General features: G+C 38.6%; 1 protein-coding gene across 3 annotated transcripts in view; it reads left to right on the top strand.

Moving 5' to 3' along the window:
* SSH2 (slingshot protein phosphatase 2) overlaps positions 1-19195 on the top strand; it is a 245517-nt gene that overhangs the window by 133732 nt on the left and 92590 nt on the right. The window contains exon 1 of one of the 3 annotated variants that reach the window (XM_019650420.1): positions 8041-8374. The exons of the other annotated variants lie outside the window; for them this stretch is intronic. Coding sequence (XP_019505965.1) covers positions 8247-8374 — 128 coding nt within the window. The 5' untranslated portion in view covers positions 8041-8246. Of the gene's footprint in view, positions 1-8040; positions 8375-19195 lie in introns of those variants that run through there. 3 annotated transcript variants of the gene reach the window in all.

Below are 19195 nucleotides of genomic sequence, written 5' to 3'. Positions count from 1 at the left end.
GCTCAAGAGTTTGAGCTCTGAGCAACAGCGGTTCGAGTCCAGCCCGAGCTGAGCAGCCGCTGAGCTGCCAACAGGTAGCAGGATGGCTCTGCTAAAATAAAAAAAAATAAAAAGCAAGAGGCAGCAGGAGAAAGATGAGGCAGTAAAAAAACTCCCTTATAGGGGCTTCTCCCTATATCAGGTGTGAGAGAGTTGAGCTGCCAGGGAAAGAAAACCTCCATCATTAATGTATTGATTCCTTCAGGGAATATTTATCTAGAGCCCTAAGACAAATACAGTGGAGTGTGGTGTAAAGGATGAACCAACCAACCAGAATATATTTAGTGCTCATGACTTGCCTAGCACTGTGCTAGGCTCTGTGAAGTCCACAAAAAAGAGTTACTGTGTCTGATTGGCTCCAGCAGAGAGAGAAGTTACGTGGCATAAAACAGGGAATACAACTTTGAATAACAATATAGATTATAAATTCTAAAGGAGTTAGAAAAGCGTTATAGTATACTATAAACCAGGAATTGATCACTGGACTTAATCAGAAGACCCAAGTTCAAATCCTAGCTCTGACACTTATTGTGTAAACTTGGGCAGCTCCCTTAATTTCTGAGCCTCAGTTTCCTCATCCGTAACCTAAAGCCCATCCAGCTGTGCTTACCTATGCACAGGATTGTACTGAGAATCAAGTGCAGATGGATATGAAAACACTATAGAGTTTCTAATTATTGAAAGAGCCGAGAAATGAACTAGGCCTTGAAAAATATGTTTTACATGGATAACCTGAAAGTCTGGATAAAAGTCATCTCAGAGAAGGAGCAACTTGGACAGAGAGGAGACTGAGACTTGGATATAAGAGGATAGGATAAAACCACCTAATACAGCAAAGATTTGCTCTGGGAAAACAGGTAGAAAATAGTTACTTATGCCATCTTGACTGGATTATGGTAGGATTCAAATTATGGAGGATATGAAGACTAGAAGGAAGAGTTTGGACTTGATCTTTAAAGGAATAAGGAACTATTGGGGAGTTTTGAGTAGGTAGTTATTATAAAGGTATATAACTCATATTCGTTTTGATAATCAGTATCTAACAAAGTGCCTGGCATACAGGTATTCAGGATTAGTACAACTGAATTCAGTTAACCTGTCAACAATATGGAGGATGAATTGGACACAGCTGAGCCTGGAGTCTAACCTTCTTATCATCTAGATATTAGTCTGGTTTATCTTTTTCTTTAACTGTAACAACGAACGATAATACCTATCCAGCTATATGTTGATTTCAAACAAAATAAGATGACGATACCATTGTTAAACACAAATACATTAAATGATTCCTTCATGTAGGATGCTATGTAAAAAAGAACTAGGGAATCAAAAAAAAAGCTATAGATATAGTGCTTTGAAAAATGTCTTTGATACATATTAGTTTGAAATGCAAAGTTCTAAGGGATCTGGTAGTAAGAGTGTGGTATACACCAGCCAAAAGATAATCTTACTGCTATATTTAGTACTGGCTTAGGTCCCTATTATTGTCAGGACCTGCTAAGCATAGCTAAGATCAAGTAGAGGAGAAACCACCAGGTGCAGTAAGGGAGGTATTTAGGGCCTCCAGATGTTCTTCCTATTGGCGAGATACCTTTTCAGACTTTACCTGTTCTGTAGTGAACCTCCATCATCATGGAGACAGTGTAGAATACAGGTTAAGAAAACAGGTTCTGGGGCCAGAATAACTGTCTGGGTTTGAAATACTGCTGTGTAACCTTAGTGAAATTATTTAACCTCTCTGAGCCTCATAAAGATAATGATAGAATCATAGGGTTGTTTGTGAGAATTAAGTGAGATATAAACTCTTAGTGGAAGATCTGGTATACAGTGAATGTCAGCTCAACAAATGTCAGTTACTGTTTTTATTTTCAAGAACTTCTCAGCTCCTCCTCTGTTTTACCCCATTCCAGGACACTGAAGACCACATTTGGCTCATTCACCTGTAATATGTTCTACAGTATTAACATCAAACAAGATCTTAAAATATATTCTGAATTGTAAAAATTATATAATCTTCAAAGTAGTTTAAGTTTTACACATATTTAGTTATAGTCTAAGTAATTCTTGGAAGTCAATAATCCATAATATAGTTCTTCATAATATTTTTCTTTATAGTGTATTTTTCTAGTTTCTCTCTGTAAACATGTTTTACTTTTCATATATATATGAAAGCATGTTTTTAATGAAGCATGTAAAAGATGGGGTATAGAAGAGGATCTTGGGCCCTGAGATAATTTAATAGGTCATATGGAACTAAGGTTCCTTGGGAAAATTAAAAACTAAACCTTTTAGGAGGGCAATTTTATAATATCTACCAATTCCTAAGATGTTTAAAATATTTTAACTAACTGCCAATTACACCTGTAGGTATCCATCCAACAAATGTATGCACAAAGGTTGGATGAAAGCATTCATAGTGATATTGCATATAATAGTAAGGACTGGAAACAACTTACATGTCCATCAGTAGAGGACTGTTTAAATAAATTATATATAATTGTAAAATAGAATACTATGCATTCCTTTAAAAGAATGAGGTAAACTACATAAACATGCAAATGTCCAAGGTATAGTGATAAATGAGGGGGGAAAGCAAAAAGCAGGATAATATGTGTAATATAGTTCTATGCCCATGTATGTGTGTTTCTTAAAGCTACAATATATTAATGTGCAGATGCAAGGAAAATTTCTGGAAACATTAACAGCCATCCCTGTGAATAGGATGATGAAGATGAAAAGAATGACATTTATTTTACTTCTGAATACTGAAGGAAAAAAAAAGTTTTAATCATTCAGCATGTATTACTTTTATTATTTTTTTTTAAATAAAATGTTTAAAGAGATAGAGTGGGGATTAAATGGTTAAATGCTTTGTACAGTGTGTTGGATGTGAAAAGTGATCTATAAATGCCTATTATTTTTACTAAACAATAGAGTGCGGGGCTTTTGTAACCTGAAGAAAGCAGCATTTCAGCATCTCTTCCTACTGGAGCATATGGTGGTTAAGACCATGGAGGATGAATGCCTTAGAGATCGCCTCTCCTGGAGTTGATATGCAGATCTTTTTAGTATTCCCCATTGCTCTTATGGTGGAAAGTTCCATGTAAAGGAGTGGAAGGGCTCAGTGATATTGTTCCATCCAGTGTTTAAAACTATTGTCAGATATTCTTTTAAATAAAACTATTAGCCACATGGTGATTGCAAAACACGATTGCTTTTAAGAGCCTTTGTTTACAGTGTTTGGCTTATTCTATTGTGTGAAGAGTGCCTTTGACTAAGTGTAGTGAGATACCTCTTGGACAAGTTTGAAAATTAGGGGTATTATCTTGAGAGTTTTATCCTAGCGTTTTACAGATTAACAGGAGACAGAATGTTTTGCTACTCCAGGTAACAAGCGTTTTGTTTTGTAACCCTTTAAAGTGTTGGTTTTCTCCCTTTTGACACTCAGGGGATTAATTTACTATTGATTTCTCTAGATCATACCCTTAGAGAAAACATGAAAATACAAATAGATCTTCAGACTGGTGTAACCATTTTTTCTTATAATGAGGCATTTTAAAAATAAAGTTATATGAATTAATGCTATTATTTCAAAGCTTAAAAATAATAACAAAAATCCAATGAACAGTGCAGCTCTAACATTACAGATTGCAATATTGAGTTAATATAATTAACTACCTTACAGACAATAATAATAAAGACTCGCTGGATGAAATGGTGGCACACAGGGGAAGTTTGTATGTATTTTAATTTTCATTCATTTATCAACTTCTCAAACCTCAAATACAAATGCAACCAGCTTTGTTATTGGAAGCTGATTGACCAATTTATGCCTATTAATAATGAAAATTTAGTGCTATCTTTTTCATATAGCACTTTTGTATATGTATTATATCTTAATCAAACCGAGGTAAACATTACCATCCCCACTTTAAGATTAAAGAAACTAGCGCTGGGACAGATGAAGTTTTTTGCCCATGGACAAAGTAACTAGAATCTAGGCTTCTGATATCAGACCCATTGCTATTTTAGTGTTGCCCATGTTAGCAATTTTTCAGATTGATGGAAAATAGCATAGAGGATTATTTCTAGCCAACACCTTCATTTTCTCAGTGAATAAACTAAAATGCACAGTGGACTTTACCTTAAGGTTGCCAGACAGACTTCCTCAGAGGCCCTCTGTCCCCCAACCCTCCAGCTCACTCCCCCCACCCACCACCACCACCACCACCCCTCTCTCAGCTCTTAATGACCTGAAGAAAAGTGCCTGGGCCTTTTCCCTATTAAGAGTTTTTACCTCAGAGAAATCGTCAAAAGATAAGATACATGGAGGAGTTAGAAAAGCAAACAAAAAAAAATTAAAAATAAAATTTATTACAGTCATGCTCTTATCTCAGATTCTTCACCAGAGACTCCAACTCTCTGATTTTATTCTCGAAGGGGCAATCTTGACCTTTCTCTTTGCTTTCTTAAGCTTACAGAGCCATTAAGTCCAAAGAGTCGATTTTTGTGCCAAGCATTCATTTAAGTACTTTACATGTATTAACTTAATTAATCCTTACAATACCTTCATAAATTAGGTACTAATACTGAGCCACAGATTAAATAGCTAACCTAGTTCACAGCTCATGGTGGCACTAAAATTCAAACCCAGCCTATTAATTTCAAGGCTAAGATTTTTAACTGCTGGGCTCTGCTGTTTTGAACTAGATGATTGTTTATCTTAAGTGGATAAATGCATTTTTCAGGATCTTCAGAATGGATGAAATTCCTTTCCTAAGACTCCCAATGGTTACAAAAAAAAAACACCAAAAAAAACCAGATTTGGGGACATTTCCTTAGGATTTTATTATCCCATTTTACAGATGAAGTTAAGTGATTTGGCCAAAATCTCTGTTTATTAAGTGGCCGTATTAGAACTAGAACTTGGTTTCCTCTGGTTTCTAGCACACTTGCTTTTGGCACTATAAAGTAACACTGTCACTTTTTAGCTCATTAGCTACTTCGGTTCAAGTGATCCAGCCATGCTGAAATTTTGTTACAGCAGCAAAAGCATGTCCACATCTTTCACTCACAATTCAGTGCAACTTTGTGTCTTTCCTGGGATACATTTAGGTCAGCATATAAGCCTCTGGTTTTACATGGTTTTAGTGTTTATACCTTATGGAGGGACAGGTGAAGAAATAGGAATGGAAGTCCCTTATGGATATAAGGGACATCTATTACTTTAAATTTTTTTTAATGCTTTAACATCTAATTCCATAAAAATTTAATTTGGTCATAGCTAATACTCAAGAGCCAAATTAATGTTTTAGGATATTCGTACTTCTGAACCTTGAAATGGTAAGCAAATGACATGACAAAATCCATTTCAAATCGAACTCAAGCAAGAGTATAAGGAAATGCAACGATTTTTCTTCAGGGATTTTTGTGCAGGGGTTTTTTGTGTGTGTGTGTGTTTTGTGGTTTTTTTTGTTTTTTTTGGTTTTTGTTTTTTTTTTAGAGAAAGCCCCTTCTGACTTCATGTGGAGTAGAAAACTAGCTTAGTTTATTTCTTGCTGCTCCATCTAATTTGGAATCATTTTTGAAGCCTTAAATGCTTGGGTACAGAGAACTTGCTCCCTAGAGCCTTGTTTCCTGAGTAGAGGGTAAAGGATTAAATTGAGCTGAAACTAAATTGATTGACGTTTTGACACTGCAGATTGTGAAAAGAAAGGGAATTTGTTCAACTTTTTAAAACAGTAGTAGAAAGCACTATTTCCTTAAAGATACCCCAGTCTGCAAAGATGATTTAATTTTTTTTCTTAAAAAACCAAGAGGCATGTTCTAGCACTTTTCCAATTTTCTATATTACAGCTCAAAGTGAGAATCTCACTTTGAAAAGCTTTTGAAAAGGCCTGGATAGGGGTGTTAAAATAGTCTCCTTCAATGAACAGGCACTGACAGAGGTCTTTTGAGGGGAAACAAAGGACTATGCACTCTGGGGTGTCACTATAGGAACCTGTTTATGAAAGACAAGTATACATATTTATGAAATCTTTAGCATTTTTAAGTGTAAGAGAGATTAAGTGTGAATTGAGTAAAATACATTTCCTGCTGACTTCTTTTTTTTCAGACAGATATAGATGATTACCATGCCATCATCTTTCCTAAAAGGCACCATTTGGTGTTGACTTCAATAAAATCGTCTCTCTGCTGTGTCATGAAAGGAGCTGGACTTACCTTAACAGTGCTGTTCCAAACAGCCTGCTTCCCTTTTTTGATCACTGCAGGACGTTGTAATAAATTACAGCCTGGAAGAAGTTTCAAACTGGCAAGTTTTCCAGATATTTAAAGCAATTTATTTTGGGGTGTATCAGCAGATTTTTTTCTCACACTGCCATTCGGGTGCCTGCTGACGCAGCCTGAACAAACCTTCCAAACATTTTCCCTCCTAGAGATGGATGAAGATGATAATGCATTGACTCCAAGAGCCAGACCTTTCATTAACCCCTCATGTGCCGATCAGTTCCTTCTTATTACTAGATCTGTAGGAAACTTAGATATCTGTTTCCAGTATGAGTTTGCAATATTTCAAGTCCCTCAGTGCCTTGGCAACAACTCTTTTAAGTTTTATGGAAGGATCGGCCAACAAAAGAGTGAGTCTGGTTTTAGGCATAGACTTTATAGGTTAGATTATTTAATTACTAAGATTTTTGAGACTTGCCAAACTTCCCAATAGGAAAAGACATCTGAAAATGTATACGAAACAAAGACTGATAGCAGGGACTTCTTGCTAATTTTAGTTTCTTTTCTCTTATAATTGGATAGTGAAATCGTTTTTTAAATTATTATTAATTTTTGGCTGTGGAATTCCTAAGGCAGCTTTATTGATATATATTTCAATCAAGTATTCAGAACAGCTAAAAATACTGGTGCCTAAAAATATTTGTTCTGACGAGATTGGGAAGGCAAAAGATAAGCTAACTTTTATTGAGTGCCTGCAAGGGGCCAGCCGTTTCTGTAAGCTGCTACGTAGCAATAGCGAGTGGTAGAGAGACACGAGTTTCTCATTTTACAAGAAACTGGTTTCTGGTCAGGTGAAAGGCAGTGCTCACTGAGTTGTTAGGAATATGATAAAGCCTTCAACTCATGAAGGCATCAGATGGAAATAGGGTTTGGTGGAAAAGGCCCTAGATCAGGAGTCATAAAACTGGAGTTTTCCTATCTAAGTGACATCAAACAAGGTCGTCTGGCTAGACTCTGGATGTTTATACATCTGTGAAGTGAAGATATAATCTCTCTACCCTGTCTTCCTCTCTGGATCACTTGGCACCATATAGTTCTCAAACCACAGCTGCACAGTGGACTCACCTGGGGAGTTTTGAAAAGTACCAGAGCTAGATCCCAACTTCAAGAGATTGCGATTGATTGGTCTGGGGTGCAGCAGGACATTGGGATTTTTTTTTAACGCTCCACAGGTGATTCATGTGTGCGGCTAAGGCTGTGTGTGAATCCTTGGTTTGGACGGTGGTTAGGAAAGCCCTTTGTAAATTTATTTACAAGGGTTAGCAGATGTTTTCGACTGTGTAGTTTTTTTTTCCCTTTTACATCGTAACTTCAAATATTTTGCTTTAAAAAAAAATCCAACTCATCCCTGAATTTCCCGTCTTTACTACATAGGAAGCCGTTGACGAATATTTGCTGCATTTGTGAATGTGCATCCTTACAAATTTTAAAATCATTTGAAAAATGGGGTTTGTTTAAGTTTCAATGTATAGAGCTGGACCTTCTGCTGAAACATTCCCCAAAAGCGCGAGCGTTTCTTGCTCATCCAGCTCGCTTCACTGTCTAGCCCAAGCCACGGTATCAGGGGACCGATCCTTGCCCCCCAGATCCGGACGCACGCAGCAGGATCCGGTGGGTGCCACGAACTCCGGGGCGGGGCGCCGGCAGGGCCGACCCTCCGCGCCCGCCAGACCCACCCCGTAGCGGCGCCCCGCCCCGGACGCGGGTTGGGGCGGGCTGCTGGCGGCGCCCGGCTGCTGGGACTCCACAGCCGAGCCCAGGGGCTGCGGCGACTGCCTTCGCGCGACCCGGCGGGCCCAGCTCGGCCGCCGGGAGCCCGCGCTGCCCGCGCCTCCTGCCTGGCGGAGCCCAACGCGAGCGCCTCGTACCCGAGCCAGATGGGGGGCAGGATGCGGACCTGTGCACCTTGAGCCGGCCTCATGACCCTGAGCACGTTGACCCGCGAAAGGAAGGCGCCTCTCGCCTGCACCTGCAGCCTCAGTGGCCCCGACATGATCCCCTACTTCTCCGCCAACGCGGTCATCTCGCAGAACGCCATCAACCAGCTGTGAGTGCACCGTGCGCCCTCCCAGCCTCCGCGAACCCTCAGAAAGTTTGCTTTTCAGCAGTCGCTTTCCCCAGCATCCTGGCGAGCAAGCGAGGGCGAAAATGCACCCTGCGTGCTTGGAGGTCTCGGGGTGCCCGGGGGTGGTCGCGGGGTGGAGATCTGGGGTAATTATTGGAGGCAGAAAGTGTCCCCCGGGGATGAGCGGACAGAGACTCCTTTGCGAGAATTTCTGGTAAACTTTGAGGGAATCTGAAAGTGGGCTCGTCCCAAGGAAGTTGTGGTGACCGAGTGACAGCCGAGTTGTGTGGCATTCGGGAGACTCGGGGTGAAGGGTCGTCTGTAGATTCTGAACCGCCGGCCGGAAACGTTAGGACTCCCTTGAGGGTCCTGGATCAAGCTCCCGTGTTGTTCTGTTTTTTAGTTTCAAATAAGTTAGCGTGTGACCATAGGTTTCTGTTCGAAGCGGTTCACACAAAGAAAGGCAGTCAGTTCATTCTTTGCTCCCGCTGGTTGTAGCCTGGAGTTATTTCAGAAAACTGTATTTCAGTAGTTAGGCTGTTTTTTGTTTTCTTTTTTGGTTCTTTTCTTTTTTTTGTCTCCCCGTTAGTAATACATGCTCTCAATCCAAGCCTGCATGCACACCTTCACGCACTGAAGTGCAAGATTCAAGCGCATGTTTAAATCATGTTTAAAGTTTCAGGAGTTGTTGTCCTCCTTTTACATTTGTGGTTTAGCCATTTCTGAGAACTCTGCTGAAGTTTGTGGTTAATGTCACCTCACAGCTAAAAAGTACAAAATACAGGAACTCCCATGTATTCACGCTGCATTCTTAGACCAGGGGAGTGGTTTAGGGTTACTTTAGATAGCAGCAGTTTGGTCTTCATAGTGTATTAGCGCTCACTGCAGAGTGTAGTAGCACTGGAGAATCACCTACTGAGGTTTCTCCGGACTCCTGGCACTTAAGCAACCCTTCTGCCTTCCTCCCAGGTCAGCCCTGGAGAACTTTTAAATTTAATGTCCAACAACAGGAACTTTCCATTATCTCTTATTAAAGGTCCCAACAATAGCATGTAAAGTGATTTGTAGATAATCTTACATCTACTTTATTTTAATTAATGGTTTGCACTCTTACCAAACCAAATTAAACTAATTTGAGTTTCAGCCTTTTCCTTTCATGTCGATTCATGGTGGAGCTCCTAAAAAAATCGCCCCCCAAAGTGGTTTTACTGCTCAGTACTGTAAACTACCAAATTAAATCAACTGCTTACTTGTATTTTCTCTTAAAGAAAAAGGATAACTGGAGTGAAAGAGAAGAAAAGGAGTGAATAATCTGAAACTGGATAACCGATCTCAAGATAATAATGTTAACAATACTTTAAAAATAAAGAGGGCAGTGGGAGCACCCCCGTGTCCATCAATGGATGAGTGGATAACCAAAATGTGGTATATAATACAACTGAATATTATTCAGCCTTAAAAAGGAAGGAAATTCTGACATATGCTATAACACGGACAAACTTTGAAGATACTATTCTAAGTGAAATAAGTCAGTGACAAAGAACAAATACTGTATGATTCCACATATATGAGGTACCAGAGTAGTCCAGTTTTCAGGGGTTGGGGGAGGGGAAATAGGACGTTTGTGTTAAATAGCTACAAAGTTTCATTTGAGGAAGAAGAAAAAATTCTGGGGATGAATGGTACTGATGGTTGCTCACCAATGTGAATATATTTAATGCCACTGAACTGTACCTACACTTAAAAATGGTTAACATGGCAAATTTTATGTATATTTAACTACAATTTTTAAAAAGATTAATCAAAATTTGAAAGGCAGAGCTTCTAAGCTTTTTTTTTTTTTTTTTTTTGAGAGGGGAGTTTTGAACCTTGCTTCCTAGTGTAATCAGATAAGCTCAGATTTCTTTTCCTACTAATTAGCGTCTTTGGGTAAGTCATTTAACTTGCTATTTCCACTGTAAAATGAGGATGCAGTGGTTCCTGCCCCAGAGGATCATAAGAGATCATATGTACAATAATGTTTTGCAAAATATAAATGCCTACACAAAAAAACGGGTTAATTGAAATTAAACAATAACTGATAGCTGCCATTTACTGACCTCTTGTCAGTGTGCTAAGAGTTTAATGTGCAATATATTATCTTAATTATCACAGCAATCATATGAACCTATTTGTTCTTTTTACAGATAATGAAGCTGAGGCTTAGAGAAGTTAAATAATTGCTCAAGGCCATATAGCTTGTAAATGACTAAACTGGCCTTAGAATACAGATCTGTTTCCTGGGCAGGTGCTGTTAACCACTGTAAAAATGATATTCTGTTTTAGTAGTTTCAAGGTCACTTTTGAGACTTACACTTTTAGGACTTATCTTTAACTGCTGACATCTTCATCTTAGTAGCAAAAAACACATTTGCTTATACTAAGAATTTTGCTACTAAGGTAGAGACAGTCTTTTAAAGAATTTGCAGAATATTTCTTTCATTTTTGTTTCTCTTTTACCATGTTTTTTTCTTAAACGAAACTTGCTCGTGTCCTAATATTCACTTATTCAAAAGTGTATTTATTAGTATTGCTTTAGACATCATTTTTATTTAGCATTTGTAGTGTTGCCCAGTTCATCATCATTTAAACATCTTTTGGGATCACTGAATAAAACCCTAAATTTTGTTAACTTAAACATACGCATTTTTGGCACCTAATGCAGTTCTTAGTTTGGGGTCCACGGTCACCTACAGTTCTGTGGATTGGCTTCCGAAAGTCAATGAACTCCTTAAGATCATACGAAAATGTTGGGTAGATAAATATATTGTTAAAGTCAGATTCTCAAAGTAACGTGATCTCATAGAAGGTTAAGAATCCTTTTCCTAAAGGGAAGTATTGTTTCTAAGGCCTGATACTGCAAAACTCAACTAGTGCGAGCATTTCCCTCTGGTGCCAGGTATGTAAATAGCAGTGACCAGTGGGAGCAACTGGAAGATTAAGATTTAGGGTCCTAAGTGAAGACGGACTCAGAACATTGTGTGTGTTTGACATATGAGTCCTCTTAGCCCAGTGGTTCTCTTGTCACTGCTGAGGACCCACTCAGAAGAGCTTTTTTTTCCCTTTTCTCATTTGCTGCCTCAGATTTGCTGTGGGTTTAGAAACCAAATCCTATGAGAATTGTGTCAGAGTGAAAAGGCCACATGAGATCCTAGGGGCTCTCCTATAGAGAAAGTTCATGACCTTTAGAGTGTGGCCTTGGGAAACCTATTTTGGTGACTTCACAGGCTCTTGGTAATTTCTGGACTTTAAACTGTTATGTATTGTACAGTTGAAATTAGAGAATAGCTGTAGTATTACTGTATTTTATTGGGAATTATATTGCCATTTTTAGATTAAGGTGTCACTTTGCCAAGTATGGTAGTATTTTTGACATATCAATGAAGAACATTAATTGATTGAATTCACTCTGGAAATAAAGAATAGTTACTGGCATAGGTGTTAACCCTACTAGAAAAAAATATGAGCAACCTAGAGCATCATCTAATCAAACTTCAGGAGTCTTAGATCAGACTGCTCAAATGATCATGAAAAGTTCCATTCCCTTTAAGAGCCTATACGTACTTTTTAATAAAACAGAATCCTGAATTTCTGAAAAATAAGTTATTTTCAGAGAGCCAACATTTAATCCCTGAGAAGTGGTCTCTAAGCAAGGGGACAAGGCTCTTCTACTGTTACTGTTAACATGTGAAACAAATAGCTTATCAAAAAACAGGTTGGGAGAGCATTTGAGATCTTGCTCCCCTGCATATGAGTATGTCGTCAGTTTGGCTCAAATAAACTTCTAAAGATTCAAAAAAAAAAGAAAAATAGGTGGCCATTTTTATGTCCTAAAAAGTTCAGGGAAGGACCAAGAATTATTAGATAAAATGCAGGCAAAAGCTACCATTAAAACAATGTTCCCATGAGAACCTCTGGTCAGAAGTCTTGAAACTTAGGTACTTGAGAGATTGCTAGATTTGTTAATGAAGTTACCTTGAGCTTTTATCCTTGACCTCAAATACTTGTGTATTTACTTGGTTTCATATGTGAGTTTGACTTCCTAGCTGTGTATCAATGCTTTCTAAAGCTTAAAGCTCAGCAACAGAGGTGCATATTGAGATAGTTATCCAAAATATCAGCAACAGAGGTGCATATTGAGATAGTTATCCAAAATATACCTTTTCGTGAAATTGAAAGGTGGAAACAGTTTTTATTTTTGTGTTAATTAATAATAGTACTAGTGCTCTTGCCCTATGGTTTTTCAAGTGATTTCGCATGTGCTCATCTCTGAACTTCAGCTTGCATCAGAATCACCTAGACAGCTTATTATTAAATTTCAGACACAAATTGCTGCTGACACCCTCAGAGTTTCTGATTTTGTAGGTCTGGGGTGGGGCTAGAGAACTTGGCATTTCTAACAAGTTCCTAGATGATGCTGATGCTGCTGGTCCAGGGACTACACTTTGGGGACCGTGCCCTTAAAGTAGTCCTCTGAGGCATATTGGGCAAGTTGTCATCCACATTTTGCAGAGTAATAAACTTAAAAAAATCAAAATGGTGCAGTGATTTTTGTTTTGTTTTGTTTTGCACAGGGGTTACATGATTTGTTATTGGTAGAACTAAACTAGAACCAGCATTTCCTATCTTCTAATCCAGAGCTCTTAAGATCTGCACTGGAAGTCCTGAGATGTGTGTGTGTGTGTGTGTGTGTGTGTGTGTGTGTGTGTGTGTGTGTGTATGTCATTGTATACATAGGAACATTTCTTTAGATAAATTTCTAGCAGTAGAATTTCTGGGCCTAATGGTATGTATATGTTAAAAATTTGACACATACTTCCAGAATGCTTTTTAAAAAGGCTTTGCCAATTTGCTCTTACCAGCTGTAAGGGTATATCTTTCCCTGTATCTTCACCAGCCCTGGTAATATTAATAATGACATTAAATAGCAGTCAATTTCTTACAGCGTGCCAGGCATTGTTTTGAGCCCTGTGCATATTATCTCATTCTCTAGACAGCCTTATGGTTAGATATTACCTTCAATTACAGATAAGAGGCACAGAGATGTTGAGTAACTTGTCTAATATTATACAGCCAGGATGCAAACACAGACAGTCTGACTCCAGGGCCCCTGCTCTTAAATACTTCTCTATTTGCAGTCCCCTTATTACTATACAAGTTTAGCATCCTTTTGTATTTTCGTTGGTCTTTTTTATTTTTCTTTTACAATTTGCATGCTTGTACTTATGACCATTTTTCTTTTTAATGTACTTTGTATATTCTGAACATACGGGAAAAATACTTTCTACCAGCTTATTGCATGTCTAACTTTGCATCTTGTTATAAAAGTTTTTAATTTTTATGTAGTAAACTCTGTTAACATTTTCTCTTACGATTTCAGAATTTTGTATCTTTACAAAACCCACTCCCAGGATTATAAAAGCATTCTTTTATATTTTTTCTAATATGTCCATACTTTTAAAATATTTCACTCTTTGAGACACCTGGAATATATGTTCATTTATAGTGTGAAATAGGGATCTAACTTTACTTTTTTTCCAAATGGATAATCAGTTATTCCAATATCATTTATTGAGTCCATTCCCACTTCACTGATTTGAAATGCTACACATATTATATATTAAATTCTAGTAGATACTTGGGCTCTGCTATACTGTAAGTCCTGTTAATATGTTTTTCTGTTCATACACTAATACCATACTATTTTACTTAATACAGATTTAGTGTTTATTTTGATATCTTGTATGGCAAAGCCTACCTCATTATTATAATTTTGTAATGTATTAGTTATTCTTGCTTAGTTATATTTTCCAGATAAGTCTTAGAAACAGCTTATCAATTTTCACTTTTAAAAATCCTATTGGGGGCCGGCCGAGTGGCTCAGCTGGTTAAGAGCTCGCCTGGGAGCACCAGCTCTGAGCAGCAGGGCGGCGGTTCAGATCCCACATTGAGGGCCAGTGACTCTCGCCCTCTACAGCTAAGATGGTGAACAACAGCTCAACCTGGAGCTGGGCTGCTGTGAGTCGCTGGCGACGGCGTAGGCTGCAGAGGGGCTGCAGTGGGCTGCCGTGAGCTACGTGAGTGGCTGGCAGCCAGCATGAGCAGCCAGCAGCCGGTGTGAGCTGCCGGGAGGCACTGTGAGCAGCTGACCAATGACCGGCTACCGATTGCCTTATCCAGGAAGAGCGCAATGATGATACCAACATGGGCCAGTAAAGCAACATCCTCCACAACTAGAGTGAAGAACAAAACAGCAATTTGTCTACCTGTCTGTTCCCCTTCCCCGATTCCCCAACGCTGTTACCCTCCCCGCAATTCCCCAATAAAATCTATAAAAATATATATATATATCCTATTGGGATTTTGATTGAAATTGTACTGAATTAGTTTTGGAGAGAATTAACAGCTTTACAAAATGAACCTTCCCAATAAGGAATGTGATTTGTATCTTTATTTATTCACTGTGTTTAAAATGTCCTTCATTTAAATTTTACACTTTCCCTCATATAATAGTTACACTTTTCTTCTTAGGTATATTCATGAGTGTTTCATCAAGTTTTTATTGCTCTTGTGAATAAGCTTTTCTTTCCCATGACATTTTCTGATTAGTTAGTCACTGTAGGTGTTTAATAAAACTATTGTTTTTTTGGGTTATTTTTGTATGAGACCACCTTGCTGAACTCTTACTTGGTCCTAATATCTAATAGATTTTTTTAGTTGATTTTCTTGCCTTTTCTAGGTGGATAATTATATCATTTGTAAATGAATTTTGCCTCCTGTTTATAACTCATTGCTTTGGCTAGGGCTCTAGTGTAATATTATAGTGTAATATTAAATAGTAGCAATGCTGATAGTCTTATCTTATTTTCCATTGTAAAAGGAATGCTTTTTTATGTTTTGTAAATAGGTATATTGTGTGCTGTAGGTTCTGGAATAGACCATTTATCAAGTTGAGGGCATTTCCTACTATTCCTAATTTTAAAAGATTTTAAAATTAGATATAGTTATTGAATTCCGTTGAATGCTTTTTGGACATCCATTGGAAAGTAATTTTTTCCTCCTGTTACTGGTAATGCAGTGACTTATATTGAGTTGCTAAAGTTGAATTATGCTTACACACTGTTTGCATTATTTAACATATTGCTGAATTTGGTTTACTATTATTTAAGATTTTTGCACTCAAGTATTTGTTGAATCTTTGGTGCTGTCTTTGTCAAGCATTTGTAGAATGATTTAGGTGTAGCTTTCCATCTTTTACTAGCTCTGAAAACAGAAATCATCTGTATTTTAAAAACCTACAACCAAGAGGTCCTCCAAGTGTTACAATTTTATGAATTTTTTTTGCCTTTCAAATTTTTTAATTTCCTTGTTCTCATAGAACAAGTGTAATTGTCTATGGTACTTTTAAAATCTAGATCTTGTCCTCTGCAGAAATAGGCAAATATAATTAGAATAATTGATAATTCAGTGATTAAAACCAGGCATTTATTTATGACTTAAAGGCTTTTTTTCTAAAGAGACTAATATTAATATTTAAAAGAGGCATGAGATGTCTCCTTGATTTTAAATTAATACGGTTTTTGTGGTTATTTCTGATCCTTAAATACAGAATGCAGCCTTTAAAATGTGTAATATTTTTTAAAGAGTGGTCAAATAAGTTTCACATCTAGTGAATCTTCTGTGTATGACCTTCAAATACGAAGAAAAGATTAATGATCCATTTTCAGCATATAAAGGTGTGTTTGTGTTTTCGTAAGGACTGATAACCTTGTATGGCTTTATCCACACTTGTGCTTGTTTGAAGCCAGTAGGGTTCAAGGAAGGGAGTGGTGAGAAGAAGGCTCTCAGCTTTGGCCTTATTGGAACCACGCTTAGCTGAAGAGTAAATGAGCGCAATAAAGATGAACGAGAATGATGAGGTTGTGATGTGCTCAAGTCAGAATTTCTTTTTTTTTTTTTTTTTAGATTTTTATTGGGTAATTGGGGGGTTGGGAACAGTACTGGGAAATTAGGGGAAGGGGAACAGACAAGTTGCTGTCGTTTTGTTCTTCAATCTAGTTGTGGAGGACGCTGCTTCACTGGCCCAAGTTGGCACCATCATTGCGCTCCTCCCTGGCGAGGCAGATCAGTCGCCGGTCTCTGGACGGCCGCTCACTGCGGCTGCTGGCCGCTCACGCTGGCTGCTGGCTACACATGGTAGCCCATGGCAACCCACTGCCACAGGGACTGCAGCCTACGCCGTCGCCAGCGACTCACGGCAGCCCAGCTCCAGGTTGAGCTGTTGTTCAGCATCTTAGCTGTGGAGGGCAGTGTCACTGGCCCTCATATGTGGGATCCGAACCGGGGTCCTCTGGCATCCCAAGCGAGTTCTTAACCATCGCGCCACTCGGCCGGCCCCAGAATTTCTTTTTGATGAAACTAGAGTGGATGTTTTTTCTAAATTACTGCTCTCTGGCTTGTGTAGTCACTCCTGAAATTAGGCAACCTCTTTAGACTTAGGCCAAGAAACCAGTGCTCTAAGCCAAATAATTAAGGATGTTGTCATTCTGTTTCGAAGAGCTGTAGACCTTGGAGTAGTAGAGAGCCTTCTACAGATTATCTTGCTCACATTTCTTCTTGGGTCTCTCCAGTAAAGTGAGCCCTCTTAGTTACCATATGTTAAACTACGTTGGGGCTAAAGAACAGTGGCGTAAATGCAATCACATAGTGTTTCTAAATTTCTAAGGTGAAAGAAAAAAAAAATTGGTATCCTAACTACTTTAAGATAGGGTTAGTTAGCTCTGCCGTGTTGAATGATGCAAGATGTTGCTGCCACTAACATAATTAGGTTTAACTTGAAGACATGTGCTAAGGACATCAAGGTCTTTTTAGGTGTTCCTGTGACTCGGAAAGAATGTAGCAAATGATTTATAAATAGATTGCTAGTGTTGTACACCAAGGGGCAAATTTGGGCTCACTTCCTTGGTTGCAGGTTGTGCCAATTGAGCAACTCTTGTATTCTGCATTAATCTGTTTTTATAGGGATGCAACCCTTCTTTTAGTCACCTAAGGGATTTGATATTAGTTATGTTTATGAAAGCAACAGAATCCAGAGGCTTGAATTACTCTCAAATTAAGAAAAAACTCAGTTTTTCCTTTTGCCTACTCCCAAATGGCTTTTTAGAAAGTTGTAATAGTTTAGTTTTCCAAATATAGAAGACATAGAATAATTTGATTTTGGGGGGGATGAGCTTAGATGGTTCAAACTGTTGCTTATGTTTGTTTGGTGATAATGTCTGCCTCATTTCAGAGAACTGTGAAGATCAAATGAGATAATAAGAAAACAATAAAAAAAATGCAGATGTAATCATTACTTTTACCATCTGTACTTAACGCTTATTGATAAAAAACCATATGGACATTCATGGTCCATAACACATTTCAAGCCCTGAGAATTTTATTTATTTATTTATTAAAAGATTTTATTGGGGAATTGGGGGAGGGGAACAGCGCTGGAGAATCGGTGGAAGGGGAACAGACAAGTTGCTGTCATTTTTTTGTTCTTCAGTCTAGTTGTGGAGGACGTTGCTTCACTAGCCCATGTTGGTATTATTATTGCGCTTTTCCCAGGAGAGGCAGATCGGTCGCCGGCCTCTGGACGGCCACTCACTGCGGCTCTTGGCAGCTCACACTAGCTGCCAGCCACTCACACTGGCTGCCGGCCATACACGGTAGCTTATGGCAGCCCACTGCAGCAGGGGCTGTAGCCTACGCCGTCGCCAGCGACTCACGGCAGCCCAGTCCAGGTCAAGCTGTTGTTCACCATCTTAGCTGTAGAGGGCAATGTCACTGGCCCCCATGTGGGATCCGAACCGGGGCCCTGCTGCTCAGAGCTGGCATCCCAAGCCAGCTCTTAACCAACGCACCACTCGGCCGGCCCAAACCCTGAGAATTTTAATTATGGACTTTACATTGCTTGTCTTCTGTGGTGTCTATATTCTTAAAAGTTTATGCCTCAGAACCTTGTTTGCAACCCAAGAAACATTTTAAGCAACCTTCAACACCTCCTCAAAAGGCTGATTGGGTGTATGAGCTCAGCATTTTGTCTGTGTGTCTCCTCTCTGCTGTTCTCTGAATTTTGTGTAATAAAAGTCAGTTGAACTCCATGCGGGATTAATTGAATGAGAATGTGTCTGATTTTTCCTCACAGATGTTAAATATCATTATAAGAGAGATTTTAAGAGGGAGGCTGTTTCTTTGGGACTCACCTCTATCCCTGGTACCTTTAAATTCCTATGTTTCCCCTAAAGTTAATATACCCAGTTCTCATGAACACCAAAAAATTTTTAATTTCCTACTATTGTATCATCTTTATTTTTGTGGGGAGCTTTAGTTTGAGAAGTTGGGGCATCTGTGGGAGATGGAAATTCTCAATGTAAATACTTCTTTGACGTCCCTCTGACCAGGTTTGGTATAGATCATTCTGTCGACTCCACCTCTGTGATAGTCATCCCTCCCCAGTAAAATCTCATGCTCAATTCTTAAAGTACCCCATTTCTTAAGTATTCTCTTTAAAAACTCTTAAAAGTTCTCTTGAGTCACATATTCAGAATCTTGTCATTTGTTCTTGTGGCTAATAATCGTAGTCTGGTGTTTAGAATGATACAGACCTGAGTTCCAATCAGAGTTTCACCATCTGTAAACTGTGCAGCCTTGAACATATTATATACAACTACCATAAGCCTTAGTTTTATCATCAATAAAATGGAGCTTATAATACCTGTA

This window comes from Hipposideros armiger, unplaced genomic scaffold, assembly GCF_001890085.2.
Source record: "Hipposideros armiger isolate ML-2016 unplaced genomic scaffold, ASM189008v1 scaffold_141, whole genome shotgun sequence".
NCBI classification, from domain to species: Eukaryota; Metazoa; Chordata; class Mammalia; order Chiroptera; family Hipposideridae; genus Hipposideros; species Hipposideros armiger.
This window is presented reverse-complemented; position numbering and strand designations above follow the sequence as displayed.